The sequence below is a fragment of the Semicossyphus pulcher genome, unplaced genomic scaffold (genome assembly GCF_022749685.1).
Source record: "Semicossyphus pulcher isolate SPU_LCO1_2020_fin unplaced genomic scaffold, fSemPul1.0.p SCAF_9, whole genome shotgun sequence".
In the NCBI taxonomy this organism is placed as follows: domain Eukaryota; kingdom Metazoa; phylum Chordata; class Actinopteri; order Labriformes; family Labridae; genus Semicossyphus; species Semicossyphus pulcher.
The window spans coordinates 14,599,105-14,614,685 of NW_027211770.1; the positions used below are offsets into that span (position 1 = coordinate 14,599,105).

The 15,581-nt window shown below is 38.6% G+C and overlaps 1 protein-coding gene across 2 annotated transcripts; it reads right to left on the reverse strand.

Moving 5' to 3' along the window:
• Positions 1-2,196: 2,196 nt before the first annotated feature.
• LOC138583692 (protein NDRG1-like) lies at positions 2,197-5,017 on the reverse strand. 2 transcript variants are annotated; one of them, XM_069655650.1, is made up of 12 exons: positions 4,967-5,017; positions 4,582-4,687; positions 4,345-4,465; positions 4,167-4,229; positions 4,008-4,068; positions 3,535-3,621; positions 3,318-3,374; positions 3,047-3,213; positions 2,829-2,928; positions 2,687-2,722; positions 2,527-2,578; positions 2,197-2,426 (listed from the first exon to the last, which is right to left on the reverse strand). In XM_069655650.1, exons 1-12 carry the CDS (start codon positions 5,015-5,017, stop codon positions 2,197-2,199), a joined length of 1,131 nt encoding a protein of 376 aa, XP_069511751.1. The 2 variants fall into 2 exon arrangements, with proteins under 2 accessions (XP_069511751.1, XP_069511749.1); XM_069655648.1 differs by having other exon boundaries at positions 3,318-3,365; positions 3,526-3,621.
• Between the last annotated feature and the right edge of the window lie 10,564 nt (positions 5,018-15,581).

Consider the following 15,581-nt stretch of genomic DNA (forward strand, 5'->3'; position numbering starts at 1 on the left):
GATTGCGTACATGCGATTTGAATTTAGCTTTCAAAACAATCTGCATAGTTTTGAGTATTAGGCTACATAACCTGATCCAGTGGTGCTGGTGTGCTGGTGATGCAAAGCACAGATAACAGAAGAGGTTTCAGAGCTCCATCTAGTGGACAGATCAGAGAGGTACACAAAGTGCTCTTGGTGACTTGTGGCCTATAATTTGACATCGCAGTCTGATCATGGCAGCAGTAATTGGCTGTTCCTGGTATATTTAGTAATGTTCGTGATTCTGCTCCTGTATCTGTCTAAAGATTCAACATTGCACATTAAATTTTCTAATTGACTCACAATGGGAAGTTTTTTCCCCGCATTAAAGTCAGATTATTGCAGCAGAACCAGAAATATCTTCAGTATAACTTCTAAATGCATTTTTGTTCTTTGTGAAATTCCAGTGCTTACATTACCCACAATGCATTTTGACTAGTACCAACTGATTTGTAATTTGACTTTCAAAAAGGCTTTTAAAACTCAACTCTCTAAATTCTGTTATTTATAATATTTTTATTTAGTCTGATGACCATGACTTCTTGGTACTGTTTCAATTTGTTTATTAAGGTCTAGTATTTTTCTGATCAGGCATCTGGCAAATAGTCTATAATTATTGTTATTATTAATTATCATAAATAATACCATCCCAAAAGTAATACAAAAATTAATCTTTAGAATACTTGATAAATTAGTTGTTTGAATTAACTAATTAAAAAAAAAAAGTTGTATTAATCGATAAAAACTAATCGTTAGGTGCAGCCCCAGCAGTAATACCACTACTCATAACCTGTAAACAGACTTTGATGTGTAGAATTTGTGGTATTCTCCATTAATGTATTATAGAAAATAGAATAGAAAATGTATCTAAAACATCTTAAATGAGCTCAAAGCGATATTTCATCTGAGTTATGTTCCTTATTTTTGATTACAGACGGCACAATGGTGCAGTGGTTAGCGCTGTCCCCTCACAGCTAGCATGTCTTTGGTCCACAGTCCAAAGTCATGCTTGTTAGATTAATTAGTGACTCTTAATTGCCCGTATAGGTGTGTATGTGAGCATGAAAGGTTGTCTGTCTCTGTGTGTCAGCCCTGTGATTGACAGGCGATCAGTCCAGGGTGTAACCCTGCCTCTCGCCCAATGACACCTGGGATAGGCTCCAGCCTCCCCAGGACTCTAAACAGGATAAGCAGTATAGACAATGGATGAATGGATTTTTGATTACTTTAGCAATAAGAATCCAACTTGGTAATTGTCATTTGTAGCCAACACTTCGTAGTCAAAGTGAGGCAGCAACTGTAAGGTGTATGTCAATAAAGCAGTAATACATGTCAGAGGGTTCAGATTGTTTTTCATCTGTAGTTAGAACAAATAAGGGACAGCGATGTAATTATTTTCAGTTTTTATTCACTGATAAGACAAGAGACACTTATATGAAATCATCTGCTCTAATGGCCGAACAATAAAAGTAACATGATATTTTACACAGCCCACAGTTTTTGATCTAACATATATGTCAAATACATTCCTGCTGGTTAGTAACACACAGCTGTCATAGTTACATATAATCAATAATACACATTCCGACAGTTATGAACATCCAGTGTTTAAACTAGGAAATTACTGTATGTTTACATCGTACACAAATTCACATCTGAGTTTTACACAAACACGTGATAGCTTAAGGACTCAATTTCCCAATTTCTGCTTTCACAATTTCCTTATGTAGGAAATTTAATGAGGAATAACAGAGCATGAGGAAGCCTGGAGCAGAATCTCTGGTGCAAGGATTAGTTTCAAAGGGGATAAAAGGGAAAGAATAGAAAAGAAGTAGACGAGACATGTGCAGGGAGAGGAAGACGAAAACATAGTAAAGAAGGAAACAGAGGTAGAGACATACAGCAACAATTATTTGCGGGGAGGAAGAGATGCAGGAAAAGTTATTTAGATTGATGACGGAACGAGGAGAGTATACAAAAGACTAGAGCAAAGTCACAGGGAGTCATATGACCTGTGACCCTTCAGCTAAAAAATAGTGCAGATAAAAGGGCATGATATACATAAGAAGGGTACAGATGCTAAGATTCAGTAGAGGAAGAGGGGAGTTATCTGGGTGGGTATAATGAGGTATGGTTGGGTTTAAGTGCAAAGTATTTAGGGGCAGAGAGCACACTCTAGCATGCCAGTTCAGTGGACTTTGAGATGAACTGGTCCACATTACTGTTGGAAATACTCTCCATGGAAACATCAGTGTGTGAGCGCCCGCGCTTGTCCTCAGTGCCGTGAGAGTGTGTTCGGCCACGCAGCTCATTGGTGTGTGCGCGGCTCCGGGAGCCATCGAAGGACGAGATGCTGGAGCTGGAGGTCGTCCGGGAGCGAAGTCTGGTCATGCTGGCACTGGACACTGGAGAGACAGAGAGAGAGGTTTGATATACACTACTTCTAATACTAATGTCTGAGATGTAACAGGTGTAGTTTCGGGCGAAGAAGCAATTGTGACTTACAGTATCCCATGCCCTGGACGAAATACTTCAAGGCTTCGATCACTTTTGCTGGCTGTGAAAGATAAATGAAAAGTAATTAATATATTTTAACCAATCAGGAGTGCATGTCCGACACATTATGGAGGGCAGAGACAATTGGCAATAAGAGGTCCCAGCCTACCTGAACCACCTGAGGGAGTCCTCCACAGTCGGCCATCTACAAGAGCAAAGTGCAAAGGTCAGGTGAGGCTTCAGTGTGAAACATTTTTATAATAATAATTTGGTTGTTTGCTTCTTTTTTGCATCAGTCACTTGTTTGTTACCTTGAGCAGTGTGGTCTTGGTGGGGTTGAGTTTAGAGTTGCAGTCGACCACGGCCTCCACAGCTGGAGAATTGTCTCCTACAACCAGCAGAGTGGAGCACCTGCAGAGCAACAGACAGGCAGGTGAAAACCTTACCATTGAACGAGGACCAACATAATAAGTAAAAAAACGTTTACTACTATCTATTTCGTCTTTAAAAGGTCAAAGGTTGTACTCACTTGAGGGTCCTGACGTTGATGTTGCCTCCAGGAACAGGCCTCTCCACCTCCAGAGCGTTGCGGCTGTTGTAGGAGCGGAAGAACTGACTCACGTTGGACTGGTTCATCGTTGTGGTGATGTAGTGACGGTACGTCGCGATGAGGTCGTGGTTGGTCTCGATCTCCTCCTGAAAAAAAAACAGTTTGAAAGTGAATCAGAAATTTTGTCAATTGATATTTCACTTTTTTTTTTATCTGCATGTTAACTAAGGCCAAATCATCCATGACTGACCTTTCCAAACATGTGTGCGATGACTTGGTCTGAGAGAGTGTGGGTCCACTCAGTGATCTAGAACATATGCAAAACATACACACAGTTACATTCAGATAATAATCTTTAAAAACCTTCATAACAGCAAAGTTACAATATTGATCAAATGTAATGTTATATCTATCAGTACAGGATTGAAACTAGCACACACACGCACACACACACACACTCTGCTGACCTTGTATGCAACACTGTCCATTATTCCCTCGGAACTGGGGTTGATGTTGATCAAAACCAATCCGTCAACCAGGTCAGGGTGATTCAGCTAAACACAGATAAACGCCGGTTAGTGGTGACTTCAACAGCAACATGTTCTTATTGTTTTGGACTACCTAAACACATCCCTGACTTCTACCACAATAGATTTGATCTCCCCCCCCCCCACTGATAAAGTCTTCATATAAGTTTTCAGAGCAATAACATGACTGCTGCAAATACTGAAGTAGCTGTGTAGCTTTGCATAGGAAAGATTGGTTCAATAATTCTTCCATAGATCTGATTGGATATACCCATTAGCAAAGATCACCAGAAGATCCGTGATCAAAAAGAGTAAAGACTTCCCCTTTATATTTTGTAAAGTAGGTGCCTAATTAGCTTCTCTTCCTGTGTCTCCAGTTCAAATTGGATTTAGAGAGAAGATTTTGAACTTACAGCGAATCTTGCCAGGATGTAGGCTCCTGCTCCGACTCCCAGCCCAACCACACTGCGCAGCCTGCAAAGCACGCAGTCAAAAGGTCAGAGTGACATCAATCCTAGTACGCTGTGTGAATAACATTTATTGAAAGGCCAACTGCAAAGTGTTTGTCTTACCCAAAGTGTTTGAGGACAGCGGGCAGAGCTTCAGACAGCTGGTCCATGGTAGGGTAGGTGTACCTGAGGGGTCAATGCAACCGTCACTTATAAATATCCAACTCATTTTAAATGATGGTAAAATAACAGCATGAGATATTAACATAAACACAATAACTATTAACGAGAGTATACTTACGCAGCAGGCAGAGTTTTGGCTCTCTCATGTTGTCCGGGTGCCTCAACGTGACAAACAGGCAGATGTCTGGTGATTTCCAGCATGTCCTCGTGGTTGAAGAGCGTATCAAAGCAGGACTTGTCTGTGAGAAAAAAACAAAAATGACATCAATTCTGTTGAAGTGAAGTCACAAAAATTTGAAGTATAGTCTTATCATGAAAAAAACATGAAACGTGGTGTTATTGTGTTGGAACTTACGGTTCAGTCCAACATCATGAAACGTCAGGATGACGGGGCGGTTTGCCCTTACAGTTCCTGTCATGACGCAGTGGACGTTTCCATACTGAGTCTCCACATGCTCCTCCTAAAACAAACACACAGATTCAATCACGCATTTAGATTTAAATACATGCAGCTATTTGCGTGTGTGGCCTAAGAAAATCATTTATAATTTGTCAGTCTTTTCAAATGCTAAACTGTGCTGAGCAGAGGCAAATGTTTTTAATGTGACCTGAAACCAGATACTCTCAAAGTTCATGCAGTTACACCTAATTGTCTATGTGTACTGCGCAGGATAAAAAGGCTTGTAAACAGAGAAACTAGCCTCAAGATTATCTTAAGCTCTGTGCGATGGGATACTCACAGTGATCTGGGGCTCAAAGACAGAGTCACACTCGTTGTCCTGCAGAACCATGGCTGCTGATGCAGATTAGACCACAACAGATAGAAAGAAAAGGTGCAGGAGATGCAGGTGCAGGAGCAGGAGCTGCAGGGCAGAAGTCCCGTGTGAAGAGTAGATCTTTGATTCCTAAATTCCTCAAGCAGATTGTATTTTCTCCTTGTTCGTGCTGCAAGTAATGTCGAGAGAGCAGCAGTCCTTTTGGTTTGTGACAGTCTATGTGTTTGAGCTGGTTTATATACCCTCCAACACTGATCTCCCTCTAAGCCCTAACTCTGACCTGGCTCACACGTGGCCAACTGGCCCCTTCCTGTTTTAATCTGACCTCAGGCTGCTGCGTTCCCACAGAGTCTGCTCTGATTTCCAATGAGGAATTAATCACAACATCTAGACCACAAAGTCTGCAAACTTTAATGTAAAGTTTTCATGCATCTTAAGACAAGCCGAGCAAAATAACCAGCTTCATTGAAGCATCATCCCATGAGTTCTCCAGCATTACTTGTATGGATTCTTGGCCTTTTATCAAACAGGAGATATTTTATTAGAATCAGCTTTGGATCATGTTTCTTATGTTTCATTCAGAACAACTGAAAAGCATGAAAACCATCATCATACATCTGATCTGTAATAAGCATGATTGGTGGGAAATGAAGTTAAAGTAGAGCTTGTTATTTTTTTGTTGCTAGGCATCACAGGAATCTCAACACCTTCAGCCAAGCCCTGAGCAGGTCACCTGTCTAATCCCAGCAGGCCATCTGTTCCTCCCAGCAAAACGTTCAGCACCCCGTAGCTCAGTAACCTTGACCCTCCTGCTTAATTAGTGTGTCACCCTAATTTCCATCTGAACTTTGTGTATGATGATTAACAAGATATTTCAAAGGTGTAGCAAATAATCTAGATTCACTTGATCTTGAAAAAGTTTTGACTTGTCCTAATTAAAATTTTTAGAGCATTTTTTTTTTACAAATGAATTTGAAATTGAGAAATTTTAAACTGATTTGAGCATTGAATGTTGTTGTTGACAAATAAATATTTAATCTCTATTTCTATAATAGTTATATTTAATTTTCTTCTTGTGTAAAATTACATATTTCCATAGAATAAACATTATTTATTTTTATTCCAACAGAATAAAAAATGTAAACAAATAAAGGTCACAAGGGCCTTTCCAGGAAGTTTGAAGAATGACCTTTTGAGCAAACTGGATTATCCCTTTACTGGTCAGTGTGAGACAGTTCTTCAAACTTGACAGAATTAACATTAAGTAAATAGATTTTCAGATACAAAACAGTTGACTGAGGCTTAGACTAGTTATATCTTTGCACTACAATTGGACTACAGTCTTCTTAGTTGTATCATTGTGAAAATATAATATATGAAGTTGTAGATGATTTTGTCCTGTACATGCTTTAATGGTGGTTTTTGACAAAAATATCATAACCATATGTATCACTCACTTTAAGTGACTGCCCTGGAAAATGTAAACAAAGGCAGCTCGCAGTTAATCACTTTGTTTCACACCTACCCCCCCGCCAGTGCTTTCAGGCAATAAAAATAACGATATAGAAATAATCAGTCTTGTCGCTGATGGTTTGGTTTGCTTTTGTAGCTCATATAGAGTCATCAGAATTAATTTCAGTCTGTTTCATAACCAGCAAAAAACTCCTCACAGGAGCTTTAAAAAAGTATGAATTTATCACGAAAATCAATTACTTATTGTTCAGTAAAATGATTCCTGCCAATGTTATACAATTATATTTGATGTTTTTAGACTAATACCACTGCTGCATCAATTTTTATGTTGGATTTTACTTCTTCAATTGTTTCAGGTTTTGCTATTTGAACTACTTGAGCAGTTTTTCCAAACATAAGTGTCATTATTTTCTGTACAAGTACAGGTCAAAACATCTAAAACAGAACAAAGAATAACTGTGAAAGGAAAAAGAAAAAAGAAGAGGGAAAGAAAGACAATAAAAATAATAACAAAAATATATAAAATAATAGTTATAATAATAATACAAGCAGGTCTAGTAATTCATACACATATAGGCATATATATAAATACGTGCATTCACTTTTAATTTGTTAATTTATAACAAACAAAAAGCAACATTTTCATTTGGACATAGAAGTGAGTTCATTCTGTCGTATTCATGTTCTTCACTGTTTGTCCCTGACCTAAATCCAACACCTTAGCAACATATCTGAATATCCTCTCACATAAATACATATCCTTCCACACATACCTCCATATAATCAAGTATATTAAAATCTTACACATATAGAATACAGGAGGTCAAATTTTTATGACTTCACTTCAACTGCAACATTTTCTGTAACATCATCAAATGTTTGCAGCATCACTGCCTCTAAAGTCTCAATTTTTCAGGAGGTCAGAAGGACACCCCAGCTTTCAGCTCATCCAAGAGGGTTTAATATCGTTTATTTAGCTTAAGTGGTGGAAGAATTTTATGCCCCTATTTAGCATCATGTAGTCCTTCAGGTTATTAGAAACCATACAATTCTAAAACACCAAATTTGGAGATAAATGACCAAAGCTGTCAGACGTTTAGTGGGGTAAAAAGTTACATCAAATGTAAAGTACAAACACCTCGAATTTGTACTCAAACCTGTTTGAATGTGTTAAGTTACATTCCACAACTGTTCTGTTACGGGGGTATACAGAGGTATAAAAACAGTGTGGTGGTTTTAATAGGTAGAATAGACCCACATCTGGAAATTTCATTGCATTATCCAGGGTAATATTATTGCTCATAAATGAAATGGGGTTTCCCTCTTCATGACAGGAGGTCAAAGCTTTATGGATCAGCATCACGAGGGCGGGTCAAAGAATGACCGCTGTGGTCATATAACTCTGAATCCTCAATGTCTGCAACAATCCTCAGCAGCAGACTTACACTAAATATAGAGCAGTCATTTATGAAGAAGACTTATTATCAAAGCATGTCAGAGGGTTTAGACAGACGCAGGTGGACCAAAACTTCCCACAGTAACAGCTGGCAGAGCGGAAACTCAGCAGACTGCCCCGTTAGCATCTTCTCTAAGACATAATGCCACCACTGCCTCGAGCACACACACACCTACATGACGAGTGTGCGCGGCAGGTTTAATCCAGTTAGTGGCGGCTGAAGAGCAAAGGGCAGCAGATGGGTCTTACTCAGCCTCACGTCAGTCTGAAGCCATTTGAACATCAAACTAACCCTGACTAAGCTTTGGCCTGCTAGCCTATTTCTCTATTCACCACTGTCCCATTATGAAGGGTCATCTGTTGAAGATATTATTGATATTATTCTTGCAAACAACAATTATCTATCTTGTTCTTGCTAGTATTCTGTCTTGCTACAGTATTTTAAAGATTTGGTGACTCTACTGTATGTTAGCGCACATGCTATAGCTTATATGAAACACTCTAATAGCAATTGCTGTTTGCCTCTCTTTAACAACAATAGTTTATGGAACAAAAGTGTTATAGCTCTAAATGTTTCTAACGGCATGTTGTATGTCTCAGTTGGAATTTCTGCCAAGTCATTTAAGATCACACCTGCTGTGTAAATGGAAACACTGCCTCTTAATCCAACAGCAAATTGAGGTTGTGACACTACAAGAAACACATTTAACCATGCACATTGACTTTACACAACTTGAAATAGAATAAAGTGCAAGACATTTTCATAATTAATATTCAAAGGCTACTGTTAGATAGTGGTTCAAATCAAAATGTAAAAACTCCAGTCACAAAGCACCCAGCACATGTGTTAGTGTTGACATTACAAATGGCTGTGTCATGACAGTGTGGCAGTGAGTCAGCATGCGCAGTACCAGGAGCCTAAAACTGAAGCAGCTAAATGGAGTTCGGCCATGATTCATTTTAATACTAACACCTGCCTTACTGTAACATTTCAATATAATGAGGGGTGAAACCTGAATTCACATATGGCATTATATTTACATGTGACATTATAAAGGTGTCATCAGATTTCGCCCAAACACCTCTGTTGCATCATTGCTTTAACTGAATAATTATATGATAAAACAAATATTTGCAATATTATATTTTTCAAATCTAGTACTGAATGTAATTTTTTACAAAGCTCACAGTCTAAAATAAACCATGTGAAGCTGCAATTAAGCTAAAGGGGACATTTCTTTGTTACATTTGTTTTCCAAATGTTGAATAATTTAAAGAAAATATTTTTATTTAGTTTAGGAAACACTGTCGGACAGTCTAGAAACTTGCCCCAACACATTCTCTGACTTTGTGTCATTTGCTGGTAGAGTCCACTAGAGGGAGTTTGATGTCAACTTTCTGGATGCAGCTCGACAACTGAGAATGAAGAAGGTGAGGATGTCACCACTGCTTTCTTCTTATTCTTGACAAGCTTTGTTTTTAAAAACCAGCGTTTCCTCTAATTTAAATAGCTTTGTTCATGTATGTTTATTTATGTATTACTTGTTCTGTTACAACTAACAATGCTTTGGTTAATTAATATAGTGGTCCAGACATACTTTGTAATTACAGATAGCTTATGTTTGACAATTAATGATGCATTAACTATGGTGGACCAGGTGTTTCAGGAGGGGGTCATTTGGGGATTGTTTTGGTCTTGAGTCTAGGTGGGCGTGTTTGCTCCAGAGCAGAGGGGCCAGACAGTGAGATGGAAAGTTTTTAAAGCCAGAATCTCAGCATATGGTGAAGTGATCGTTGAGTTACAAGTCTTGATATGTAACTTCCTACTAACTTGCGTCAAATGTGTTATGGACCTTCTGTGCTGTGGTTGAGACAGTTGGTTGCAAGACGGCACGAATCTCACACTGTTTTTACTTTCTCTCCTCATTATCTTACTTTCTTCACTTCACTACACCTGGCTTACATTCACATATATATACATGTATAAAGTAGCTGCCACAGTGAAGTTGCATTGTCATGCTGACAGCTGGTTGTCATGGAAACTCTTCAGTCTGCAGGTGAAAGTCCTGCCGTCCAACTCTCAGCTTTCAAAACAGTCTAATTATACACACAGCAGCTGCTGCTGCCTGCCACATGCTCCATGTGTGTGTGTGAGTGTGTGTTTGTTGTTATTTGTACGTGTGTGTGTGTGTGTATGTTAGCATATATGTGCAGGATTTTTCGCTGAACCAAGTTCTGTGCGTGCGTGTGAGTTCTGCTGTAAGCATGTTTGTGAAGGTGTGTGTGTGTTTATGTGTTAAACACAGGGTCTCTCTACAGTCCATGTATAAGGGTACCGGAAGTGTCGTCATGACCTGAAAAGGAGATTTGGTCTGTACATATTTTTCCTGTGGAGTTTGGCCATCAAACTTTGATTCCTGAGGCAGTTTTAAAAAAGTAAAGTGAGAAATCCAGTAAATCTCCTCAGAGGTTCTTTAATTTTTTGCCTTATTAACTTTTAGAGCAATAACTACTTGTGACATAATCACCTGTTCTTTTAGGTTGTGGTGTGACCTGATACAACCAAAGGGTGATATTTCTGCATATGCATACAAGACTACAGTTATTCACAAGTCCATCCATCCATTTATTATTATATCACTTATCCTGTTCAGGGTCACAGGGGTGGGGGATGCCAGTCAATCACAGGGCCGGCACATAGAGACCAATGACCGTATATATAGATGTATGACGGGTCTCCATCTGCTCTCATTGTACAAAACTGAAGGCAAAATACTCGAGGCAGGCACTGCCATCTTGCGATGGTGACGTCATTTTGAGCCAGAGTTGCACAGTAGAGATCTGCGGGTGGAGCTGCTGTAGCCACTTCCGCTAACCAAAACACACACTTAAATTACTAAAAAAACCCGGTAAAGGTCCCGCACGTCGGTTGGTCTGAAGCAGACATTCATGACTGTAGTGATTGTTTTAGTTACGTTTCCTCTCGCTGTTCCTCCTCTACTCTGTTAGTCCAGAACAGATCGGCTGCAGGAGCTGTATTTGTCAGCAGAGCTGTCAATCATCCTTTTTACAGCATAACTTATTAAAAATAAACTTGTCAGGAAAATAAACACTTGGATGTAAATCAGCTTGATAAGAACTAACTATAATGACAGAAACCATGTTTGAGAAAAATGTATTTGGCATGCATTTTGATTTTATAGATTGACTCATGTCCCATCTGTTAACATGGAGGAGGCGGGCTTTATGACCTATACTGCAGCCAGTAAGCAGGGGGCGCTCAAAATGTTTTAGCTTCGCTTTTAGGGAGCTGTCATGTCGTCCATCTTTTAATACAGTCTCTGATAGAGACAGACAACCTTTCACGCTCACATTCACACCTACAGGCAATTTAGAGTCACCAATGACCCTAATCCTCTTTGGACTGTAGGAGGAAGCCGGAGTACTCGGAGGGAACCCACGCCAGCACGGTGAGAACTCCACACAGAAAGGCCTCCTATGTGGCCGAACCAGGAACCTTTTAGCTGTGAGGTGACAGAGTTAACCACTGCACTACTATTTGCACATACAGCCCTAATCACAAGTCAAAAAAGTTAGGACATTTTTTTAACTTTACTTTCTTGGTAATCTTCAGACCATTTAGTGATCACCATATATGTTGGGAATGACCTCAATAAATCAAGTTATCACATTTTATTATATTATTCTGTTACATATTCTATGGATAAAATGTTGTAACACATTTGCACCAGCGTTTACTGCAGTCATCTGTAAACTAATACACTGTCAGTCACGTTGTCTTTGATCTTGTTGAACAAAATATCAGCCCGGCTCAAGAGAGGAAGCCACTAAAATATAATTTGATCCAACACAGGGCATACTGCGGCTTCTCCACCACGCACTCCGGACCAGCGAGGGGCTCGGTTTTCCAGCGTAGTGATCCACCTGCTCCAACTCTAAGCTCAGGTATAAACCTTTACTTGTGAGTGAAACAGGAAGTGGCAGCTCAGTGTTGGCAAAAAAAAAAAAGATGCTTCCTTTTCATATCCAGTTTCCTCTTATTGCTCTGGGAATCACAACGTATTTCACACGGCTGCATGAGGAGTGAATCTGAGGGGCAGAATTACAAACTAGTGCACTCTGTAATTTTATATATCAACAGTGTAAATCAGCGTAAATGTTAAGCCTGCCATTCATCAGCAGGGAAGGACACAAACAAACCTTATTTACTAAATATAAACAGTGTTACAAGCTGCTGTCACTCTCTAATATTAAAGCCACTACTAAGAAGTTGTAATCAGTACGTAGGAGTAGAAGTGCATGCAGTTCTAGTAACCCATAAGGGTTGCTAAATTACTATTAACGTATTATATATTCTGCTTACATCACTTAAGGTCAAGCAATTCTTTCTACTGGAGGCTATGTTTGTGTTCATCAGACACAAATACAGCAGATTGAGACAGATTAGAGCTCTTATGAAGGCGACAGGAGGTTTAAATAGCTCCAATCATTACGTAAGGCCAAGAGTAGCTTAATCTAGTTAAATAACAGCAGGTAAATTAAACTTTAATCAAACATGCAATGAATAATCTATTTATCTATACACCAATGTTTATTTTTTGTCAGCATCTGTCACTTTTCATTGCTGTAATGATTTCAATTATGTTAATCCATAACGGTACATCTTAATTTGACAGTGGAGTTTCGAACACAATACATTTTTGATTTTGAAGCGTGCTCCATTATAAAGAAAAAAAGACCAGAAACCAAAAGTGGACATGTTTTTTATTTATCTTTTTATTCTCTTTATTTAACCAGGAAGTCCCTTGAGATAAAATCTCTTTTCCGAGGATACAGAAATAATATTTAAGCAATATCACACTCAAGGTTGTGTTGTTGTATTGAATATCAAGTATCTCATACAAGCTAACTGAAACTGGACTTTTGTTGCCAGGCAACCCAAACATTCTCCTGCACTCTTACTACTTTGTTTGTCTTAAAGTCGAGGTGTAATGAAAAATGTCTTTTTAATCCTTTTAGATCACATCCCCGGTAATATTGTGCATCTATTTGACAATATAGGCCAAAAAAAAAAGAGAAAATACATTTCTTCGTATTCTTACATCAAAAATATCCCGTGTGCCAAAGTAGGCTAGAACCAAAAGTGGATAACTTATAGGCAGTAAAATTAAACAACCATTCCATCCTATCGTCGTCGGTGCCCTAAAACATTTCAGGATTTTGAACATACATTTGATTCATCAAAGATGCTCTTAACACATTATAAAAAGGACAATACAAAAGAAAATGTGATTCATACTCAACTTCTGCCAATTCACAGAATTCACACGATCGGTCCTCCTACAGTGCAGTGATTATAGTTATTACACTGAAAAGTTTGACAAGCTAATGAGAAACCTTTTACTCTTTTCATAGTTGCATCTTTATTGAAACTGTAGCAGGTGAGCCTGATGATAAGAATGAATAATTACCATGATCGTCACCATCAACAGTGTTAAAATAAGGCTCAAACACATCCTTGGCATTTCCTTGTGTAGCTGTGGTTAAAGTCTTCACAGGTCAGTCTGTTGCTCTCATCAGGATAAAACCGGTCTCCAGAGTAAGTGTCCTTTAGGCTCTGCAAAAAGCACGGGACTGCCAGCTGAGGGTTGACCTACAAGTTGTCAGCTCACATTTCCAGAAACCATTGGAGCAACCATGTTTAGGCCAGTGCCACGGCCATTTTAAGTGTCAAAACAGATGGTCCGACAGGAGCGGACTGGTTCTCAGGACGAGTGTGTGCAATTTAAAACATTGTAACGTATAGGGTAGATGTCCCAGGTGTGTATTAATGTATTTTTTTATGTCTGGACTGAGCCGGATAAAAGTTCTGCTTACAATTCACACTTCATTTTCAAAGCTGTATCAATGCAGCTTATTTCAACACATACTCTTATTCAGTAACCAATACATTATACAGCATTAAGTCCTGTCACTTCAAAGGGTATGTTCAAAAGCTGCTTATATTATACAGTATGACAAAATTCTTTACACTTCTGACAAGAAATTGGTGAATAGTTCAGGCGGCAGAAATAATACAGGATTTGATGTAAAATGTAACAAAGATCATGTAATTTGGTAGGCTACTTAAGTTTTTAAACTTACAATAATAAGACAATTATGGTAACTTATAATTTGTTAGTGAAAGGCCTGTGTCCACTAACAATGTTTTTTGCACGGACAGCGCCCAAGACCTCAATTTCAGAGCGCTTATCACAAATGCTTGCTGTTGCTAGGTAACAGTAAGTTATCTGCCCGCACTTCCGCTTCCCAAGGTAGTGACTGTTAAGTCTGTTTTAAATTCCTCTGTGTGCTTAATATTTGCTTTTATGAAGGAAATTTTACAAAGAAAACAATGGAAAGGAATCGTGTCCTGGTGTTAGCAGCAGCTCTTGACCTCCACGAAAAAACAAGAGGATTAGCTTCTCCTCCGCCATTGTTGTGGACAAAGTTGATATCGTAAGTCCCGCCCCTTCTGGATTTTGATTGGTTGGTAAGGGGGACGTTACATTGACAAGCGTGGTGGTGTTTCGAAATTGAACTATTTTCATCTGAGAGCGCTGTGAGCTCAGCGACAAAAAAAGAATGAGAGTGTTTTTGCGCTGATGATGCTGAAAACTCTGAACTGCATTGGTTTTGTATCAAAAATGTATGTGCAAATAACGCCGTTAGTGGACACAGGCCCTAAATGTTGTGATAACTCAATATTTTGTGTTTATGTACATTCAACTAATGTGAAGTTTTCCAACTTACAAAAATTATTCAGTTGAAATAATGTGTCTTATATAACTTATAATAAAGTTGACCTAAATATAAATATATGACTAAGTTGACAATACATGAAGTGGTTACACAGTGCAGGTTCACATCCCTGGTTTGGCAATTAATGAAAAATAATAATAAAGACTGTGTTGATAAAATGACTAAATCGGCAACTAAATTGTGATTAAATTAATCAAAGGATTTAAGTACAAGTTAATCTGACTTGGAAAGTGTATTTGTTTTGAATCAATACAAAATTTATTTCAAGTTCTCAAATTCAGTTAACTTGGAATTTTAAGACAGCCTAGACACTTTTTTAAGCTGAAACAACCAATTATTTTTTACAGTGCATAAATATCAAATTTGCACTACAGTAATGTCATAGACTTCAACAGTATCTATAACTTAACCTGTGAAAACAACAGAAACCAAGTTAGGCTTCTGCACAGCCTAATAATGTAATGCCTTATTTTATAGTTCATTATTAAGACACCACAGTCAGTCTGCATAAATAACCCTGGCTGAATCTAATGTTGAAACAATAAATATGTATAGAGACATAAAAACGTCTTTGTGGTTTCAGACACATACCACAGCTTCCCTTTGAACCTCTTGTTACATGCCATGGCCTTATCTCACTCCCATGTTCCCCCCTCTCTCTGTGTGTTTACACACACATGCTGACGACACCTGTGCTTTAAAGTTGTAAACACACAAACTGTACAGAATGTGAACACGCCATGATCACTTCTGTTCTATGTTTAGATACTTTTACCATCAAAATCGTCCTTTTCCATTTCCATCATCCTCTTCCTCTTTCTAAAGGTC

Excerpts from the sequence above, each read along its gene's own strand:
- LOC138583692 (XM_069655650.1), bottom strand. The coding sequence starts at position 5,017 with ATGGTTCTGCAGGACAACGAGTGTGACTCTGTCTTTGAGCCCCAGATC. Across the intron at positions 4,688-4,966 it reads TCTTTGAGCCCCAGATCACT|GAGGAGCATGTGGAGACTCA; the intron begins GTGAGTATCCCA and ends TGTTTGTTTTAG. Across the intron at positions 3,214-3,317 it reads TCGCACACATGTTTGGAAAG|GAGGAGATCGAGACCAACCA; the intron begins GTCAGTCATGGA and ends TTTTTTTTTCAG.